The 23,014-nt window shown below is 37.7% G+C and overlaps 1 protein-coding gene across 1 annotated transcript in view; it reads left to right on the forward strand.

Moving 5' to 3' along the window:
* Positions 1-23,014, forward strand: part of C7 (complement C7) — a 289,650-nt gene that overhangs the window by 228,448 nt on the left and 38,188 nt on the right. The window contains exons 3-10 of the mRNA XM_069096218.1: positions 848-900; positions 3,995-4,070; positions 12,026-12,167; positions 14,156-14,300; positions 15,575-15,713; positions 19,449-19,571; positions 20,314-20,557; positions 22,821-22,934. Of these exons, the coding sequence (XP_068952319.1) occupies positions 848-900; positions 3,995-4,070; positions 12,026-12,167; positions 14,156-14,300; positions 15,575-15,713; positions 19,449-19,571; positions 20,314-20,557; positions 22,821-22,934 (1,036 nt within the window). The remainder of the gene's footprint in view (positions 1-847; positions 901-3,994; positions 4,071-12,025; positions 12,168-14,155; positions 14,301-15,574; positions 15,714-19,448; positions 19,572-20,313; positions 20,558-22,820; positions 22,935-23,014) is intronic.

Raw genomic sequence — 23,014 nt, forward strand, 5'->3', positions numbered from 1 at the left:
TCTATCTATCTATCTATCTATCTATCTATCTATCTATCTATCTATCTATCTATCTATCTATCTTTCTATCTTTCTATCTATCTATCCATCCATCTATCTATCAAGCTGGTCCTTAGATAGCATCTCCTTGGGCCTCTTCAGCTTGATACTGTACCTGCCAGAGGTAGATAGGCAAGTAATAAAAATTTACTAATTATTTACTATGTGCCAAGCATTGTACTAGGGGCTGGGAACACAAATACTTCATGACCCCATTTGGGATTTTCTTGGCAAAGATACTGTAGTGATTTGCCATTTCTTTCATTTTTTTCAGTTCATTTTACAGATGAAGAAACTGAGGCAAACAGGGTTAAGTGATTTGCCCAGGGTCATATAGCTACTAAGTATCTGAGGCCAAGTTTGAACTCAGTAAGATGAGTCTTCCTGACTTTAGGCCAGACATTCTATCCACTGTACCACCCAGCTGCCCCCAACAGCACATATAAAAATGAGCTAAAAATATGGGATAGGGATGGAGAAAAGGTGCAGCTGGGATGTGGTCAGGAAGTCCTTAGTGTCAGAAGCACAGTTGGGAGGGGAATGAAACATGGCTGCCCTGAATCTGTCCCTGAAATAGAGACCTCAAAAGGAACTCATAAGTGGAGTCAGAAGGTCAACATGGCAGATGTTGCGGAGTGAGAAGGTTCTAAACCCTGAGAGAGCTTGGGCTCTGCTGGAATATTTTTCATAGTTCTACCATGATAGTTTTGGAATGGAGGTTTTAGGTTTTGGGGAAGTTTCAGTTGGTTACAGTACATTAATGAAATATGAACTAATATGAAGCTCTTTTCTGTTTTTTTTTCCCCAGGTGTTAATGTTCATTTTAGTGGTGTTTATGGAAAGTTTTCAAGTTTTTTCCAGGTGAGAATATGGAAAGAGGGTATATGTGCGTGTATATGTGTGTGTGTGTGTATGTGTGTGTGTGTGTGTGTGTGTGTGTGTGTGTGTGTGTGTACAGTTTACTAGGGCCACAAGAAAAAAAATACTGATTACACAAATATACTGATGGTTCCTAGGGACTCTAGAATAGAATCTCAAAGTGATGCATCCCAGACCGAACCTTGCCAGGGTCCATCCCCACCTAATTCATTTTACACTGTCCAGGAAGTGATGGGTCCTGGTTCCATTATTTACTTGATGAGAGCCCTAAGGTAGGCACTTTCTTTAAAGGAGCAATAACGTCCTGATGCTTTCTCATGACTATATTGCCCATAGTAGAACTTGAAAAGCTCTTGTTCAAAAGATGGAATTAATACAGTTATTTACATACAAATGCTTAATTTTGGATAACTTTGTGACTTTTAAGTCTATGGCAGATTTTAAGTCTCAGGTTGACTTTCCCTTGTTAGTTAGTTAGCAAGCCCCTAAACTGTGTTATTTCCTTGCTACTCTACCTATATTAACTTGGACAAGTCACTGTATCTCTGTTCAAATCATAGAACTTTAAGGGGTCTAAGTCAGAGATGTCAAGCACTAGCATGTAGTATGTGGTGGTCAACACTCCCAAGTGTGTATTTGGGAACCAGATTAAAATGTAATTGGGAAATACTCAACAAAATAGATAATAATACAATAGGACATAAGTGATGTTAATGTGTGGTTTTCCAAGTTAATATATAGCCTACAGGGATTTCTTATACATAGTTTAGTGGTTTCTCTTTTTATTTGAGTTTGACACCACAGATTTAAGTAATCATCTGGTCCATCTTTCTAAGTTTAAATGTAGCCCTGGCTTTGGCCACACATTTAAGGGGGCAGAGAGATACAAGGAACTGGTCTACTGAACCTACAGCTACATGGATTTCAAAGTTCCTCTCAATTTCCCTGATCTGGGAAGCAGGCTGGTGGGAAGATCTTGTAATAACTGTCACTGGTGGCTTTTCTTCAGCATCTCCCATATGACTTCCTCCTTCTTTCCATCAACCTACTTATCATGTCAAGATCAAGGGCAAAAGCTGAGAATCCATTAGCTCAGTTCCCTCCCCTAATTCTCTCTGTCTCTTTAGACTTTGGCCAAATCTGAGGTTGTATACAGATGAGAAAATTGAACATTCCCCACACAGATAGTTGCCTTGTATATTCCAATTAACTTCATTGCTACAAGTGAAGGCTCTTAACCCTGGAAACAATCACATGTTATAGGATCCCTTTTCAGCACTTTTATATAACTTAAAAGGAAGATCTAGGGTTGTTTTGAGGAAGCAAAGAATGAAGGGAAACAAATAATACAAAAGAGTATTAGACAGTCCGAGGGGTGCATAAGAAAAAGAAAGAAGGAATTACATGAATGTCTACAGCCCCATTCCTCTCACCAGGAGATCTGACTGATTGCTCAGGGATGGGGAAACACCTTTTATTCAGTATCACTCCTCTCCCTTTTCTCTCTTTCTCACTTCAGCTCTAATTAATCATTGCTTGAGGGAGTAGAAAAGCCAAAGCTTTAAACTCAGGGTAGTCGATCACAGTAATTTACCTGTTTCCAGCCCTGGCTTACGTTTCTGACTGACCAGTCAAGTTATAGATGGATCTATATCATATACAGAGGGGATTAGGCTTAATTAAATTGAATTTAATTCACATAGTACATGTTAAATTGTGCCAGGAACTGGTGATCTAAAGAGAGATACCATACTTGTCCTCAGAAAACTTATATTCTATACATTAGTGAAAAAACAACAAACCTCGAAGAAGATTCCTATTAAAGGGCTTTTGCCAACTCCAATGGTCTTTTAATTTTCATCTTTCTTTGAGCATTTGATAATATTAGGCACCTTCTCCTTCTACATATTCTCTTCTTTCTAGGTTTTCAAGACATTATTCTCTCCTGGTCTTCCTCCTATCTACTCCTTAATTTTTTGATGGATTTTCATCCAAATCATTCCCACTAATCCTGCATGTCTCCCAAGGTTCTATCTTAAGCTCCTTTTTTTTCTAGTACTATACTCTCTTGCTTGATAACTTCATCCGCTTCCATTGATTGAATGATTGGATGTATTGTGGGTGATTACCAGATCTATCTATCTATCTATCTATCTATCTATCTATCTATCTATCTATCATCTATCTATCTATCTATCTATCTATCTATCTATCTATCTATCTATCTATCTATCTATATCTATCTCCAAAAAATACATACACATACATATATACCTACACATACATGTATATGCACATGTATACACATATATCTATCTATATCTCTATCTTTCTATACATGTGTTGTATTAATCTCTATCCTGAGATCAAGTCCTGAATCACTGATTTCCTTTTGGGCATCTCAAGCCAGATGGCCTGGTGGCATCTCAAACTCATAAGTGAATACTATACATACATAAGGGGATAAATATTCTAATAAAGATAAAAATCCTTAACAAATGCATCAATCTGGCCACTACAATTTTCAAAATCTGTCCATAAGTAACTACCAACTATAAGAATGGTCATAGGTAACTTCTCTAGTATTTGTACATTTTTCCATGATCAGGTGCAACATTTCAAAAAGCATTACTTTCCTTATCACGATTTTTCCTTATCATAACCATTACTTTCTCCCTCAATTCTCCAGCCTTGTCCAGTTAATTTAGTGAATTATTAGATCTTCTTGTCTCTGTAACTTCTCCTGTATTCTAGAGACATATCAGACATTCTAGCCATTGTTTTTCCTGAAAGTTTTGCATGCCTCAAATAAGGGCATGTCTGAACTAGGAATCAGGACACTGGGTTCAAGTCATAGCTCTATCACTAATTAGCTCTGCAACCTTGGGTGAAGTCATTCATTCACTTTGTGCTTCAGTTTCCTCATCTGTAGAAAGGGGTTGGACCAGAAGACCTCAAAGTTTCCATTTAACTCTGAGAATCTATGCCTAGGTTCTATGTTAATTAAGAATATTCAACTTTTTGACAATTTCTTCCTTTCCATTAATTTTATAATTGATGGTTGCATATGTGGCAGTCCTTTCCAAGCAGTTAATTGCCTTTGGCATCCCTACGATTCCTGGTCAGAATGTGATGGCTGCACAAAGACCCAGGTATGACTTCATCATTGTTTTATTTATGCATGTGCAGAATGTCATTTGTGAAAATTATGGCAGACAGTATCAACTTTTTAGCCCTTTGGGTGTTTTTACTTTCCTGAGAGTAATTTTTTTAATGAACAAAAGCAGATGTTAATTTTGAAGGCAGAGGAGAACAAAACTGAATATCTTGTTAACTAGTCCAGAGAGGCTGGGGTGTGTTCCTTTAACACATCTGCTGTAAGGATATCTTAAGATGGAACTTAGAGGGGGCCAATATGCAAAGGGGGATAATGGAAGTCCTTTTTCAATTTTTAGTAATATTAAAGAATAGGGAGAACATGAAAAATTTAAATTAATGGTTGGCCAATTTGAACTGGTATTTTTTCTTTCTCTTTTACTTTCTAATAGAGAGATGCTGTTTTCTTGTCAACAGTGAAATAAACAAAAGACCAGCAGTGAAGCAAAGGGCATGAGTATTTCACAAACTGGATAATCAATGCCTTGCTCTCATTGAACTGGAAAAGGAATTTAATATACATGTAGATGAGAAAGGGGAGCTCTGGGAATTAATTCCAGACTTTTTAATTAGCTCTTGGGTCAGTGGCTAGAAATAATATTGAGAAGTGCATTACATCATCATGTAAATTCTCACAGCGAGAAGGAGCCTGGCTTAAGAATGTTGTCAGGATGTCAAGATTGGAGTCCACCTTGAGATTGAGAAATGTTTTTTAAGGTTGTTAATTTTTTTTGTTAAACACTACCATTAGCACTATGCTCATAATAACTATTATTACCATCATTTATTTACTCAACACCTATGTAATTGTGTCGTACAAAGAGCAAGATAAATGGCTTGAGAGTCTGACTTCTAGAAGTGTAGAATTGAAGACACAGACAGGAGAAAGTTGGATTAGATGACCAGTGAGGTCTCTCTTCACTTAAAAATTCAATGGTTCTTTGACTGAAGACAGGCAAATGAAATACTGAGACATATGGGACACTGACAATAAAATAAAAAAACCACATTTAAATATTTATAGTCACAAAAAATGATTGAAGAGGAAACTAAAATCAGGACCTAGAGGGCTTATTGGATGTCAAAAATGATTGATTTTGACATTCACTCAGCCAACAAGTATTTATTAAACATTTATTATATGTCAGACACTGTGCTAATCATTGTGGGGAAAGGTAGGAACTCCTGCCTTTAAGGATCTCACAGTCTAATGGGAGAGAAAACATATGAACAGTTATGTACAAACATGATATAGCCAGGATAAATTGGAGATAATCAATAGAGGAAAGGCACTGGCTTTAAGGGGGATGGGAAAAGCTCTTTGTAGAAAGTGGAACTTTAACTGAGACTTGAGAAGCCAGGAGGAGGTGGAGTTGAGGAGGGAGAGTTCCAGGCATGGGGGCATGGAGGGACAGCTAGGGAGATCATGGAGTTGGGGGATGTGGTACTTTGTGTGAGTAACAACAGTGTCTCTGGATTGCAGAATATATTTTGTGAGAGTGGAGGGTGGATGAATGATGTGTAAGAAGACTAGAAAGGTAGGAGAGGACCAGGTTATAAAGGACTTTGAATGAAAAACAGGGAATTTTATAGCTGATACTGGAGGTAATAGGGAGCTATTGGAGTGTTTTGAGTGAGGGGTCAGACTCATGCTTCAGGGAGATCACTTTGGCAGGTTAGTGGAGTGGGTTGTATTGGTCAAAGAGTAGAGGCAGAGAGACTAACCATTGAATTATTTCAATAGCCCAGGCATGAGGTGGTAAGGGCCTGCCCAGGGTGATAGGCATGTGAGCAAAGAGAAAGAGATACTGTAAAAGTAGAAATTAGAAGACTGTCAATACATTGAATATGTAAGATAAGTGCCACTGAGGACTTGAAGGTGATGATACCAAGATTTTGAGCCCGAGAGATTGGGAAGATGGTGGTACCTTCTACAGTAATGGGAGAGTTAGGAAAAGAGAAGGGCTCAGGGGAAAGTCGATGAGTTCAGTATTGGAAATGCTGTGTTTAAGATGTTGATGGGACAATCATTTCCAGATGTTCAATAGGTAATTGGAAATGTAAGACTGGAGGTCAGGAGAGAGGTTAGGGCTGGGTAAGTAGATCTGAGAAACATCAACATAGAGACTATAATTGAATACATGGTAACTGATGAGAAATGAAATAATATAGAGGAAGAAGAGAAGGGGGCACAGGATAGAGCCTTGTTAGACATTCATAGTGTGAATGGCTTGGTTGAAGGTTTAGGAAAGAAACTGAGAAGTAGTGCTCTAACAGATAGAAGGAGAATAAGAGAGAATGGAATTATGAAAACTTAGAGACAAGAGACTGTAAAGGAGAAGATGGTGATTGACAGTGTCAGTGGCTGTGGAGAGGTCAAGAAAGATTGAGGAAAGGTCATTAGATTTGGAAATTAAGAGAGCATTGGTAATTCTGGAGAGAACAGCTTCAGCTAAATGATGAAGTTAGAAGCTGGACTGCAGAAAGTTAAGATTAAAAAGAGAGGAAAGAAAGTGGAGAAACTTATTATAGAAGGCCTTCTCAAGGAGTTAAGTCACAAAAGGAGAGATATGAGAAGATAGCTACTAGGCATGGATGGAAGTGAAAGCTTTTTGAGGATGAAGGAGACATGCATATTTGGAGGTAGGAAGAAAGCAGCCATTAGATGGGGAGAGGTTGAAGATGAGTGAGAGAATGTGGGTGGTAGAGGTGGCAAACTACTGAAGAAGATGGGATGGAATGGGATTTCCAGGCAAGAAGAAGGGATGCCTTTTCACGTGAGACAGAAATGAAGGAGGAAACAGCGGTGGACGGCATCTTAGTGATGTGAGAGGAGGAGGAGGTCTGTAAATGGCCTTATGTTTTTCAATGAAATATGAGGGAAGTTTCTCAGCTTGATTCTCCAGGCAGAGAGAGGAGGAGCCATGAAAGATCTGAAGCTGATGAAAGGGTTTATAAGAGCTGCTGTGGTGAGTGGGATAGTAAATCCATTAGGAAGGCACACAAGGATTTCCTTGACCCAGTGAAGATCCAATTGAGATTATGTAACATAAATTTGTAATGGGTCCAGTTAGTTTTATGATTTTCTCCAACTTTATTTAGCAGCACATGAATAGGGGTAAAGGAAGAGGAGGGTGGGAATAATTGAAGGCTAAGGTTTGACTGGGCAAGGTTGACAATAGGGAAATGGGCAAGGGACTTGAAAGAAGCAAACATTTGTTAAGTGTCTACTATGTGCTAGGCACTGTGCTTTACAAATATTATATCATTCAATCCTCACAACAACCCCAAAAGGAGATGCTATTATTATCCCCATTTTACAGCTGAGGAAACAGAGAAAGACAGAGGTTAAGTAATTGGTGTGAGATCACACAATTAGTAAGCGTCTACTGCTACATTTGAACTCAAATCTTCCTGACTCCAGGCTCAGAGGAAGGTTCCACTGAAGAGGAGAGGGTAGAGCTGAACTTTTAGAATAAAGAATACAAAGTTAAAGAAAAGTAAAAATGAAGGGAAGAGGCGAGAATGAATTTCAGTGAGGAAAGGAGATTCCTGAGAGAGAAACAAAGGAGAGCTAATGATAAAGGGATGAGAAGGTGAGTCAAGAAATAAGGTGAACCATTGCATATGTGGGAGGTAGATATTACATTTAAAAATCTCAAAAAAGGAAAAAATTAATCCTTTCATATTCCTAAGTATTGTGTTTCTTAAAGTTGGTGCTATAGTAGAAAAAATGCATTGAATTGTCTTCTCCCCTTGTCAGTCATTTATTACTCAGCCTTGCCTCCCCATAGGTACCAAGGTTTGAGATATTATCTGATGTCCAGTACAAGGGCTGGTAAAAGTATAAATTCATTCACCTGTGAATCCTTGATGCTAGCAAGCTACATGTTGCTCACTTGAAGAAGAATGGAATGGATCCCCAGGAAGATGGATACAGAGATTCTGAGGGAGCCTGGATCTTCAATACTTCCCTCAAAAATTGCAATAGTAATGCCAAAAAGAAGCACAACTAGCAGAAATCCTGAAAAAAATATGGCTTCAGGGGGAAAAAAACTACTCAAAGAAATGAACAGTAAGAGTTCTGACACAATGAGAACACATCATAGATTAGAAATAGAAGCAAAAAGACAACAAAAAATCAGAAGAATGTAACTGTTATCAGAAACAGTAGACATGAAACCAGAATTTCCTCAGACATAATAAAATGGATGATAAATACTCCTTCCCTAAGAACTCTCTATACTAATGAAATTGTAGGTTCTATCCAAACACAATAAAAGAATTAGAGGAAGAAATTAAATTAGCAAAAATATCATGAAATTAAGATGTTGTGAGGACAAAGTGATGAGGAAACCCAACATTTAAAAAAATCCATTAAAATAGTATAATGAAAACAAAGTCATTTCAATGGGGGACAGTCAGAGGAAGTAGAAAGACAAAGTTACCCAGCTAGAAAAAGTTTTGGGTTGACACTGTTAGAAATGCACTCAGTATTTTTCTATAGTCCCTATACCTTTGCACCATGGCTCAAGGGTATTCCTTGCTCATCTCCACTATTAGACTCTTGAGCTTCCTTTACGGCTTAGATGAATTATCACTTAATTTCACAAAGCCTTTCCTAGTTTTCTCTGGTGTAGCTGTTTTCTCCTTCTCAAATTACTTGATTATTTGTGAAGATAACTAACTTTTGAAGAGATTGTAGGCTCTCTGAGGTCAGGGACTGCTTCACAGCACAGTGCAATTTATATAGTATGTGATTTGTAAATATCCATGGAATTAAATTTAGAAATTGTTGGGATTTTCACAGATTGTGAAGAATAACCATATAATCTCTAAATTATGTTTATGTATTTGTTATTACCTCCCTGTTTTACGCCTCTGGATTTGCGAAATAACTTAGAATGGGCTTGGATTCCAAGGAAACAGCTGGGTGGCACAGTGGATGGAGTGGTAACTCAGGAAGAAAACCCAAGTTAAAATCTAGCCTCAGATGGTTGCTGGCTCTGCAACCCTAGGCAAGGTCATGTAACCACTGTTTGCCTCGGTTTCGTCAACTTTAAATGGCGATAGTAATACTACCTCACAGGATTGTTGTGAGGATCAATGAGATAGATAGCCATTTGTAAAAGCTGCTTAGCCTAGTGCCTGGCACACACTGTTCTTATTCCCTTCCTCTTCCCTTAAGGAGGCAGCATGCTATAGTGAAAAGAATACTGACTCCGGAGTCAGAGAACCTGGGTTCAGGTCTTAGCGATGCCTACTACCTAAATTATGTCAGATCAATCACTTAACCTTCCTCAACATTAATTTTTTTCTCTGTAAGACAAGGGGGTTCAATTAGATAGGCTCTTGAGGTTCCCTCTGATTCTAGCCTTGTGAATCTACAAGTTTATAAAAATATTTCATTGAACTTACACAATACCATCCAAACTGTTTGGGGATTGGGCAAGTCATTCACAAATAACTTAAGTTTCTCTAGCATGTGAATGCAGGTCACATTATACTTATTCTCTTTGGATCCACATGATGCTTAGAGGGATCACTCCTCTCCTGATCCTGCCCCAAATGTTGCCTAATCACATTGTCCTCTCTCTTGGATGTATTACCTCAATTGTTGTTAGAGACAGCCAGGTGGTACATTAGATAGAGTACTGGTCTTAATTAGACTTGGAAAAACCTGAGGTCAAATCTTGTCTCAGAGCCCTAATAGCTGTATGACCCTGGGCAAGTCACTTAAACTCTCTCAGTCTCAGCTCTTCTGTAAAATGGAGACAATAATAGCATCTATTTCATAGGGAAGGGACATGAGAAGCTTTTTCTTTTTTATTTAAAGCATTAGATCCTTGGTATCCTGCCAACAAGAGTTAATACTATTTTGTCCAATTATTATCAAGATTTAGGTGAGGGGTTCTTGCTTTGACCTGATAGGTATACCTTTAATTTTAAAGCCTAATCATGTTTTAGCATCTTGCTGCTGACATATTTCCTATTTATACCATTATTTTTTGTCTTTAAAAATTTGTCTTAGTAGCTTTAATATTGTTTGTCACTTTATCTTTGGGTTATACTTTCTACTTTCATTTCTGTTTTGTACACACATGCCTTGTTTTATTGCATTTTGCTTTATTACACTTTCCAGGTATTGTGGGTTTTTTTGTTACAAATTGAAGGTTTGTGGCAACCCTGTGTCAAACAAGTCTATTGGTGCCATTTTTCCAACAGCATTTGCTCACATTGTGTCTTTGTGTCACATTTTAGTAATTCTTACACTATTTCAGACTTTTTCATTATTATTGTATCTGTTATGGTAATCTGTGATCAGTGATCTTCGCTGTTACTACTGTTATTCTTTTGGGGTACACAAACTGTGCCCATATAAGATGAAGAACTTAAAAAATGTGTGTGCTCTGACTGCTCCACTGATCTGTGTTCTCAATCTTTCTTCCTCTCCTTGGGCTTCCCTAGTCCTTGAGACACAGCAATATTGAAATCAGGCCAATTAATAACCCTACAATGACCTTTAAGTGTTCAAATGAAAGAGTCAATTGATGGGGAAACTTCATTGTTATCTTATTTTAAGAAATTGCCACAGATACCCCAGACTTCAATAACCACTGCCTTTATTAGAAAGGAGTCATCAACACTGAGGCAAGATTATTCACCAGCAAAAGTATTATGACTTGGTACAAGGTTGAATGATGATTAACATTTTTTAGCAATAAAGTATTTTAAAATTAAAGTATGTAGATTTTTTAGACATAATACTATTGTACACTTAATAGACTACAGTATAGTGTAAACATAACTTTTATATACATTAGGTATAATGGTAATGGTAATTTGAAGATCTTCACTGCCCCTTAATAAGCCTAAGGGAATTTGAAGATCTTCCTTGCTTTGAAGGTATTCCCTGCCCCAAAATAGGCTGAATAGAATCTCATGGAGTCAGTGTTCGGAGGAGTTTGCTGAAGGGTGGAGCAGAGCACACAGGAAATTGGGAGTCAGAGCAGTTAGAACTGAAGGGAGGAGAGGATACACCCAAGGAGATAGCTATGCTTGTGAGTGTTTGTGGAAAGGCTAAAGGATGGTGTGACTCTCTGTGGTGCTATGGTATATTAACTTCTTTGTTGCTATGATAGTTTCAGCTTTCTGGTTTGGGGATTCAGTTTTCTGGTGCCTGAATAAATGTTTTACTTCTTTCTTCTATATGGAGAGTCTGTTATATTTTGCAATTGAGAACTATGCTAATATATTTATAGTGGCCATCAGCTCTATGAATATTGTGTTGGCGCTACACTGGGAAACAAAAAAAAAATCATGTGACTATCAAAAAAAATTATGTGACTCTCATTATTGTGATATTTCTTTTGTTGCATTGATCTGGAACCAAACCCACAATCCTAGGATCTATGCCTGTATACTCATCCTCTTTCTCAACACACATTTTATAAGATGCCATGCTGCCTTGGCCATTGTCCGAAGCCTTGAGAACAGTATTCCTTTATGCGTCTTTGTCTCTCATCCTACAGGGATCGCTGGATGCATTTTGCTCTCACTCCTGACATTGTAGTTACTGTGTGACAAAAGGGTCCCTTTGATCTATATACCTAGGACAACAATGGGATTATTATTTTCAGTGTTTCCTTTTTTAGATCAACAACATCCCTTCCCTGACCCATCTACTCTGTACATATCTTGTATGCACCTTCTTATTTACATATTGCTTCCCTGATTAGACTGTAAATTCCTTGAGGGCAGGGCCTATTTTTGCCTTCTTTATCACCAGCACAACACCCGACACAAAGTAAGCACTTGACAAATGCCTGTCGACTGACTGATTGCTAGGCAAGTTGTATCTCCATCTGTATTTATTTCTTTCATGTTTCAATCTCCAGAAAAAAGGAATATTGGGAGATATTTTAAAAGCACCCTGTTCCTCTACTTTCAGATTCGAAGGAGGCACATAGCAGTTTATGGGCAATATGGTGGCCAGTCATGTGTTGGGGATAGTTTTGAAACACAAGCATGTGTGCCTACAAGGGGGTGTCCAGCAGAAGATGGCTGTGGAGAGCTTTTCAGGTGCTCCTCAGGTAATTTGTTTCCCATGGTCTTTGAATGTGGATGGGAAATTTAAGGGGTCCCTAATATTAGAATGGGATATTACCATTTTCTTTTGAAGGCCAAACCCTAATAGAATTTTGATTGACTTATTGCATACATCCTCCTTTCTGAGGGCCCTGAAATCCAAAGTGATATACATTGTAAGAAGAGGTGGCACACAGTAGAAATATAGAGGAACCTCTGCTTCTAATGTCAGTGAGGCAAACAGAGAAAGCAGTAGTGCTGACTGAGAACTTTTGAGGTACCACCTGTAGGTTTCACCACTACACCAGAACAATTTCCTCAATGATATGCTTACCTAGGAGCAGTGAGGTTTTAGAGTACTCTCATTCTCCTAACATTGGCTTATAGCACCAAAGATTGAGAGCTGGTTGGGAGCTTAGAGATAATTTTATCATTGAAACACAAAATATCAGATTTAGAAGGGAAATCAGAGGCCACATTATTCAATCAATAACTGGAAAATAATTCCCTCTACAAAAGAAGCTCTTAATCTTTTTATGTTGTTGGTCTATTTTGCAGTCTGGTGAAACCTATGGACCCCTTCACAGAGTCATGTTATGTTGCCTATATTCATATTGGAAGGGAATGCTAAATTTAGGTTAGTGGTTAGTGAAAATAAAGATATATACACACATACATATCTGTCTATATTTTCATATGTACATATATGTATGAATATATAATTTTTTTCTCATCTAAATTCACAAATCCCCTAAAATATATTCACAGACCTTTTGGGAGACCCAAAAACCTCAGGTTAAGAATCTCTGCTCTACAACACAAATGAGAAATATGATGGTATAGTGGCTAATGTTCTGGGCCTGGAATCAATAACATTGGGCTTCTAATTATTATGTCTTTACCATAGCTGCACGACAATTGACAAGTCACTTAGCCTCTGAACCTCTATTTCCTCATCTATAAAAGGAAAGGAGTTGGATTAGACAATAGACATGTCTAAATCTATGGTCTTGTGTTTCTTATAACTCATAGGTGATCTTGGGAAACTCATGATCTTTTGAGGAAGCCCATTCCACTTTTGGACAATTTTATATGTTAGGGATGATTCTGTATGTTTCTTACACAATGATCTTCTGGCAACTCTGTGGTTCAGTTGTTTCAATCATGTCTGACTCTTTGTGATCCCATTTTTTGTTTTTGTTTCTTTTTTGCTGAAGATACTGGAGTAGTTTGCCATTTCCTTCTCCAGCTCATTTTATAGATGAGGAAACTAAAGCAAACAGGGTCAAGTGACTTGTCAAAGGTCACACAGCTAGGAAGTTCCTGAGACTAGATTTGAATTCAAGAAGATGGGTCTTTTTGGTCCCAAGTCCGGTGCTCTATCCACCATGCCACATAGCTGCCACTCATTTATTAACTCCTAGTTATGACCTCTGTGACCAAATAGGACAAATCTAAACCCTTTTTTTCCCCAGGTGAAAGCCCTTCAGATATTTGAAGACAGTTTATTTAGAGGTGGAAGGGTCATAGGTTGATAGGAAGCCTTGTAGTCCAATCCTGTCATTTTACAGAAGAGGAAGATAAGGCCCAGGACAAATGCTAAGTGATTTGCTGAACATCATAGAGGCAGTAAGTGTCAGAATCGGTATTCAAATCCAGGTCCTCTGACTTCAAATCCAGACTTCTTTCTACTATGCCATACCTCTAGGAAAACAAACAAACAAAAACTACATCACAAGCTTGAAATTCTGAAATCAGGTCTTACTTTCATTGTATCATGTAGCCCAGGGCTAATGAAATTCCTGTATCATTAGCTTCTCCTCTGTAAAATATGGATAATAAAGATTGGCAGCCTTCACTATAACACTGGAGGGCCTTGAATCACATTCACATTATATTGCCAGTGAAGTATATGCGTAAAGAAATTTGACATGATTCAGAATATGGTGCAATTGATTTTTCCTCTTCTGTTCTCTTTGTTCCCCACATTTAGGTCAGTGTCTTAGCAAATCACTGGTTTGTAATAAAGACCGAGACTGTGAAGATGGCAGTGATGAAGATCTATGTGAGCTCCCTGAAGGCAAACCTTTGTGTGACATTGAAAGACCTCCTCCTCATGTAGAATATACTGGAGCAGGGTAAGAAGCAGGGTTCCACCTGGCGTCCATTGATTAGCACCAGGCAAACCATTCTTGTATTAGTTCCACGAGTCTAAGCAAATATTGTTCTCTTTTCTAGTATTTTATCCATTTACTCATAAAAATTTGGCTACCACTTAAAGGAAAGGAGTGTCAAACTTTTTCCCTTGTCCTAGTTGATTTATATATATGATGGCAAGAACATAACCAAGAGAAGGTTAGGAAAAAATGAATATCCATTGATGAAAATGAGGCAAGAGACTAGAGAATCAAAGAAGACAAAAGAGACACATACATACACAGGAAGAGAGAAAGTGCAAGAGCTACAAGTGAAGAAACCAATGTATTGTGCCACACTAGTTGGCTTCTCAAATAGGGAAGGGATTATAGGACTATCCATCTAAAGCTAAAAGGAACCTCGGTGGCCCTCTAGCCCAATCCCATCACTTTAGAGATAGGGAAACTGAAGTTCAAAGAGATTAAGTTAAAATGTTTTCTTGAGTTATGTTCAGTCAAGATATTCTTTTTTCTAGAGACATTTTCATTTTCAAAGAAAAGTTGGAAAAAGTTGCACTGAGCATCATCAAGTTCATCTAATTTAACTCTTTCATTTTACAGATGGGGAAGCTATAGTCCAGAAAGTGAGGTGTTTTGCCCAAAGTCAACTTTCTAATGTAGCTTCAAGTTTTCCTGTTCCATGGAAATTCTGAAGACCATTTATAGCTTCTCATATTTATAATAAGCCATAAAAGCTTGAAATAATCTACATAAAAAGATAGTCATCAATGATTCTCCCAATGAGTTTTTTTTTAAACATGGTATACATGAAGGTCTAGAATGGATTCAAATTAGGAGTCAAATTGCCAAAATGTAATTAGTTTCTATTGGTTTTAGGGAACTGTCCCTCCTCAAGAGCCACCTTAGCTCTGTACAATGAGAGGTTTATTGGATGGTCTTTTAACTGAGCTAATTTTAGCTATAGATATAGCTGTAGACATAAACTGTTGCCATAGATACCACTGTGCTGCAGCTGGTGTAGCAAATATGCCCTTAATCTGTTTTATTTTCCATACATTAGCGTTAGCGACTACACAAAGCATAGACATGTGGAAAATGCTTTGGAGATGGTTTGAATTAGTGGTCTGTCCTCTCTCTCCAAGCTCAATTGAACAGATGCTTAGCTGTAATGAGTTTTAGAGTTTAAAGACTTCTCTAACTTGTGCTTTTCCAGCAAATGCCATTTTGTTTTAAAAGAGTCTTTTCTCTCATTACAGGTTTAATGTACTAACTGGTCAGATTAAGGACACAGTTATCAACACAAAAAGTTTTGGTGGTCAGTGTAGAAAGGTGTTCAGTGGTGATCAGAAAGAATACTACCGGCTGAGTGCAAATGTCCTCTCCTACACATTTCAGGTATTTGATTTAACTACTGAGCTTCTGTTTCCCTTCTCTTCTTTAAGGAGCACATGTTACATCTATAGCCACCTTGGATCTCTCATTCATGGTTTCTCTATGTTGACATTCATTATGGTTCAGGCAGGGCTGTTTGAGGGACAGCATGGTACAGTGGGCAGCTATGTGACACAGTGGATAAAATACCAGGCCCGGAGTCAGGAAGACTCATCTTCCTGAATTAAAATCTAGCTTCAGAAACATACTGGCTCTGTGACCCTGGGCAAGTCACTTAACCCTGTTTGCCTCAGTTTCCTTATCTGTAAAATGAGCTGGGGCAGGAAATGGCAAACCACTCCAGTGTCTTTGTCAAGAAAACCCCAAAACGCTCTCAAAGAGTCAGACGCAACTGAAAAATGACTGAGCAAAATGGTACAATGGAAAAACTATTGGTTTTGGAGTGAGAAGACTTTGATTCAAATCTGCCTCTGATGTTTACTACCTGTGTGACCTTGGTTGGGTGACTTAACATCTTTGAACCTCAGTTTCCTTATCTCTAAGGTGATGTGATTGGGCTAGAGGGCCAAGGAGGTTCCTTTTGGCTTTCCATGGATAATCCTATAATCCTTCCCTATTTGAGAAACTAAGTGGTAAAGTGGATAGAGTGGATAGGGCCTGGAATTGGGAAGAAGACCTGAGTTCCAACTCGGCTTCAGAACTGCCTCAGTTTCCTCATCTGTAAAATTGGGATAATAGCATGTGTCCTATGGAGTTAGTGTGAGAAGATCCAATGAGATAATATTTGTAAAGTGCTTTGCAAATTTTATAGCTCCACATAAATGCTCGATAACTAGGAAGCAGTGTATTTAAGGACCCAGTGACAGGAATTCATTAAAACTGAGTCAGAAAGGCAGATAGGTGAAGCAGTTGATAGAACACATATCTTCCTGAGTTCAAATCCGGCCTCAGACACTCACTAGCTGTGTGATCCTGGGCAAGTCACTTAACCCTACTTGCCTCAGTTTCTCCGTCTGTAAAATGAGCCGGAGAAGGAAATGGCAAACCACTCCAGTATCTGCCACAGTGATAGCACTAGAGTCATATGGTTCTCCTTGGTTTTTCTCATGCATGTGATTCTATCCCAGGAAAACCCAGTTATTCATTCATTAGTAAACGTCTGTTGCACACCTAATATGTTCAGGGTCTACCTTTCTCCACTTATGCATTGTTCCCTTCTCTGCCTTCTTGGTTCCAGCCACACAGGGCAGCCTGAGGTTTCCCACACACAATGTGCCATTTCCCATCACTTCCTTTCAACAGCCTGTCACCCCTACCTGGAATGCACTCCCTCCTCAAGTACATCTTTTAAATTCTCTAGATTCCTTCAGGGTTCAGCTCAAGAACGACTCGTTATGTGGGCTCTTTCCTGAGTCCCCTACCTTCTACTGTCCTTGCAAGGAAATTACCTTGTGTTTGCTTTGTATACAGTCTCTGTTTACTTATAACCTGGTGTACTTACTCTTTATATTGGTACTTGTTGTCTGGCAGCTTGTGGCATGGTGGCTAGAGCCCTGGGCCTGGAGTCAGGAAGACCAGAGTTTCCCATCTGACCTCTGACACTTATTAACTGTGTAATACTGGGCAAGATACTTTACCTCTCTGTGCCTCAGTTTCCTCATCTATAAAAGTGAGATAATAGTATATATAGTATATAGTTTAATTACTTGATGAGTTTCAATGTATATCCTATCACGCATACTTTTTGCTCATTTCTGTTTTTAAAATGTTTTATTAATGTTTTCTATTTTGTTTTTGCACTCTAGCAGTAGTCTTGTCCCCATACTTCCTGTAGACCCCATACTTAAAAAAAACCCAAGTAAAATCAACTAGCTGAGCCAATATATTTGATTGTTTATGCTGCAGTCATTAGCCATACTCTCTTGCTTCTATTGAGAGGAAGGAGGCTAGTTTCACCATTTCTCCACCAGAACCAATGTTGTATTTCTCAGATTTTGCATGTATAAGAAGACCTTTGCAACCCAACACTTAATCATGTTCCTGAGCTAGGGAAAGTTCAGCAGAGGGTAACCCAGCTTACCAACTGGTGTTGAGAACAATCTAAATGATAGCTTTTGGCAATGTTAATGAAGTCTCTCCTTATATTGAGCTAAACTGTTTATTGTTGATTTGAGAGAATAGACATTGAAACAGATATGGTACCTGGGCATCCATCGTCCTACCTCAACTCAAAGAGTGCATAGTTCACTCAAAACTACCCCATGATCAAGGTGTGTCCTATGGGTTTATAGCTACTCATAAACACAGTAGGATAATACATCAGTAATATGAATACCATACCCCAAATTTCTAGTTTGGATATAGTAGGCTGCAATTATAAGTCTGGATAATCAAAAAGCATTTACTGATTATCCATTCAGGCAAGTTGTGGTAGAACAAAGGGGTGGATAGTTCTCTTCTAGGTAATTGCTCCTATTTTTACCCTAAAATCTGGACCTGTATGTCTTTGAAGTAGAAAACTCCTACCAATGAGGAAAGTCCCTCTGCCAATGGGGATAAAACACTCTTTTGCTACTAGTAAGGGGGGCCCTGTAACATTCCAAGACATCTAATTCCATTTTGGGTTCGAGGCTTGTATCATCCACACATTGGCTTCACCTTTTAGTGATCTAGGCAGAAAATTCTCTAGGGTAGAAGGAGTTATTTTAACGCAGGAATTTCCTATATCAATGAAATTATAAGACAAACCCTCATCCCTATGGTATCCACTTGTGTACATGTCCTGTCCCTCTGATTAGCCTATATTTTTCTTTTTGTTTTTTTGGAAGCAATTGTGGTTAAGTGATTTGCCCAGTTACACAGTTAGTAAGTTTTCTGAGGCCAAATTTGAACTCAGGTCCTCCTGATTCCAGTGCCAATGCTTCTATCCATTGTACTACCTACCTGCCCCTAGCCTGTACTTTTCAGAAGTGCAGAAATGGTCTCATCCTTCTTTATATTTCTCATAGTATCTCACACAAAGTAAGTAACCAGTATATATATCGAATGAATGAATATGCCTTTGCTATTGCAATCAGTCTATCCTTGATTATCTACATATGGGTTACATACAATTTTAAATCTGGCATGATTCTTTTTTTCTACTACCTAGTACATACCTCATAGTGATTTCTCCTCTTTTCTGCTTGGGTAACTTACACCATTAGGAAAATTAAACTAGTATGAACATTTGCTTAAGCAAGTAAAATGTAATTCAAGACTCCAATTTGTTACAAAATCATTCAATACGTTTCCATTCCAAATAGGATTTGTTTTTTTTTTTTGCTCCTTTGCTCCTCCCACCCCTTTTCTTCCGCTCATTGACTCAGATCCTTAACAAGCTAAATGTATTACTCACTTGCCCAAGACATTGTTATTATGCTCAGTATTAAGTAAAGGTTGTCACTGAGAGAAACAGAAAGCGTTTTTTCCAGAACTGTGTACTTGCTACATTTTTGAAATGCTTTTGATATCACATTCCTTGCCTACTACCTTTCTTCTTACATTCTCATGGCACAGCCTTAGTGATTTAATATTGTAAAGTGAAGATCTTTGTTTTGAATTTTGTACACAGGAAAAGAAGCCTCAAGAATAATGGAAATGGGCAAAAGTCTTTCCAGGAATAGAAATGGTAACAGTCATTCTTTGTGACTTCTGAGGCCAGATTTAGGCATGAATAAAAGTCTCTTTTCCTTCCAGGTGAAAGTAGACAACGATTTCAGCTATGAATTTTATGATAGTAGTTGGTCTTATGTCAAACATATGGGGACTCAGTTAATATCAAATAGTGGATACAGCCATACGTCAAATAAAAATGAAAAGGTTAGTAGAAATTGGTAGAATATATAGAGGTCAATGGGTGAGAACAATTTCCTTTAACAAAAGTGACTGGTGCCACTAGTGAGTGGCACTTTCCCATTAACTGAAATATGATGTTTCTGATGGATCATTAACTTTATATTTAGCAAAAATTAACCTAATAAAAGGGCAAGTTTTCATTTTTTGTCAAAAATCTAACAAAGGGTCAGATATGACTGAAAAACAACTCAACAACAAAAAATTTTAAACTTTGGTGGACCTTATTGGTTTACAAAGTGGATTCTATATAGGGTAGATTTACCTTGGACCTAATCTAAGGAGATTTAGTTACTGAAGTACCAAAAGGACCTTTTTATGTCATCTCTAGAATATTAGAGCATATTAATATTGCTGTTTCCTAAGGGACAGCATTAGAGTAAATATCCTTAAGATTGTCTTGATACTTGATGAGTTTAGTCCATATACATTAAGTGAGTGAGTCTTTGCTTCCCTTCCAAGTTTGAGAAAGAATATAATTTATCATCCAAGGTCATAGAGATAATAAAAAAAAAGGCATTGCACCCATTCCACTCAGGGGTTTTTGGTGGAGGCTAGAATTCCAGAAGACTCCTTGAATGCAGTATCCAGAAGGGTCAGTTGTGGAACACCGTAGGAAATCATGAACAGAGTTGACAGAGGATGGGGAGGGGGGGTGAGGTGCATATTGGGGATAGACCATTCTAATTTATTTTTGTTATTCCTCTAGAGTTATAAACTGATGGTTATCAAGAACAATGTTGAAGTAGCTCAGTTCATTAATAACCAACCAGAATTTTTAAATCTTGCTGAACTTTTTTGGAAAGATCTCTTCCGCCTCCCTTCTCTATATGACTATAGTTCATACCGAAGGATAATTGAATTGTATGGGACTCATTATCTACAGTCTGGGTCCCTAGGAGGAGAGTACAAAGTTCTCTTTTATATGGACACAGACAAAATGAAACAAGATGGTATGGTTATTTTAATTATGCTGTTATTCTGTACTTAGTTGCAAATTATTCCCCCTCCTATGCTCTGTGAACTAGCCAAAACTAGCACCTTCTCTCTTTATCACATACAGTACTCTATTACCCATTTCTATGCCTTTATATGAGCTGTCTCCCATGCCTGGAATGCTGTCTTTTCTGATGAACCAATATTCCATGAAGTACTGTTACATGACAAAAGAACTAGTAGTGCTCAAAGTGTTCTCTGTACAAACCTAAGAATTTTAGGGTCAATCAATGTCTGTCTCCCATAGGACAAAGTTATATTCACCCCAAATCATAAACACATGTGTTTTCTTTGGAAACATCTAGATTTAGAAGGATGAGAACTTATGCAGCACCATGTCCAAATTCTTCTTTCCACACAGTCAGGAGAAAGTTATACTAGTTACCTCAAGTTAAGATAATCCTACCAGGAGCAATTAAGGGAGAAACCACATTTGTGCTACTCTCCTAAATTAACCCTATATTCTCTAGATTGGCTTATTCTCTTTCTCCTACATATGCCTTCTTTTCTATCTCTGCTCCTTTGCTCACATTTTTTCTTGCCAGGGATGCCCTCACTTCTCTTTACCAAGTAATCCTACCAATTTTTTATAAGCCAAGATTATTCCCATTTTCTTCATAAAGCCTTCTCTGGCTACCTTAGCCAGAAACAAATTCTTCATCTTCAGGGTTTCTTTGAAATGTGTTGTTTGTATTCCTCATCTGACATTTATTTATCATGTGATATAATTGATTATATTTGTCTTCTCTCCCCAGTTAATCTGGGACCTCTTTCTGAGCAGGAAAATTTCTTATGTTTCTATACAACCTCCAGAGTGCATGGTAGTAGGTGCTTAATAAATATTTACTGATTGCTTTCTATCTTCCTTATCTAACAAGATTGACTCTGCAGTCCTAGGACTAATTCTGCTTTACCCAACCCTTTCTCTTTCCTGACTGATACCTTGTCCATGATTCTTACACATCCAAGAATATTGTTCAGTCCTCTTCTTGCTATGATACCGTCACTCATTAATACTAGTTTGCTTTTGGTCCTCTGGGATATAAAGGTCAATGCCTATAATTAGGAAGCAACAGTAAACTCACGGGAAGGATGCAAAACCTGGTTCTTCCAGGTTTTTACATTTTTCAATGACCAAAGTTGGCACAGAAGCAAAAGAATTTTTCCTAGGCTACTAAATTTTAAGGTTTCCTTAAAAAAAACCTGATTCACAGATTATCCTTAGCTTGTTTTAACAGGTCATCTTCTTTTCCATTTTAAAAGTAATGAAAAGTACCTGTTTTTGGCCTTACAACTGAACGACGGCATTCCGAGATTAGCCATTTTGCTCTCTTTAAATTGATTTTTTAAAAAAAGCACAGATTAAAAAAAATTTATTCTCTAAATTCTAAATTCTCTTCCCCCCCTCCACTCATTGGTAAAGCAAGAGAAAAAAATTACAAATATGCATAGTTCTGCAAAAAAGATTTCTGTATTATCCATGTTTTTTACAAAGAGCAAGAAAAAGAAATATATCTCAATCTATACTCTGAATCTATCAGTTCTCTATTTGGAGGTGGATAGCACATTCCATTATGAGTGCTTTGGAATTGTGGTGGATTATTGTGTTGATCAGAATTGCTAAACCTTTCAAACTTGTATATCTTTACAGTATTGCTGTTACTATATAGATTATTCTTCTGATTCTGCTCTTTGAACTTTGCATCAGTTTAAATAGGTCTTCCTAAGTTTTTCTGAAACCATCCACTTCATCATTTCTTATAGCACAATAGTATTCTGTCACATTCTTATACTACAACTTGTTCTGCCTTTCCTCAGTTGGTGGGCATCTTCTCAGTTGCCAATTTCTTTGCCATCACAAAAAGCACGGTTTATATATTTTTGCACATTTTAATATTGCTTTACAATTTACAAAATGAGGGGTGGCTAGGTGGTGCAGTGAATAGAGGCACCGGCCCTGGAGTCAGGAGGACCTGAGTTCAAATCCGGCCTCAGACACTTGACACAAAAACTAATCGTGTGACCTTGGACAAGTCGCTTAACCCCAATTGCCCACCGAAAAGCAAAAAACAAAAAATTTACGAAATGATTTTCATATGCATTATTTGATTGGTTGAGGTGTCCCGAGCAGTAATAATCATAAAGGAAGGGAAAAACAAAACAAAACAAATGAAATCTTTAGTTTATACAGAAATTGATTATATTTTTTTTTTCTTCCAGATTTTAGCTTTCGGTATATGCAGGAATGTATCTCAAAAGGCTTGAATTTTTTTGTTTTTAAAGTATCTACACAGGAATGTAAGGAACTTACTGAATTATTAAAGTTGGCTTCAGGTAAGTTCAATGCTTTCATCAATTTGCTTATTAACTTTTAAAAATATTTTATAAGATGATCAATGTCTGTAAAAGTGCCA

Source organism: Petaurus breviceps, unplaced genomic scaffold (assembly GCF_028583685.1).
Source record: "Petaurus breviceps papuanus isolate PSGF00001 unplaced genomic scaffold, PetGlider_PUasm1.0 229, whole genome shotgun sequence".
NCBI classification, from domain to species: domain Eukaryota; kingdom Metazoa; phylum Chordata; class Mammalia; order Diprotodontia; family Petauridae; genus Petaurus; species Petaurus breviceps.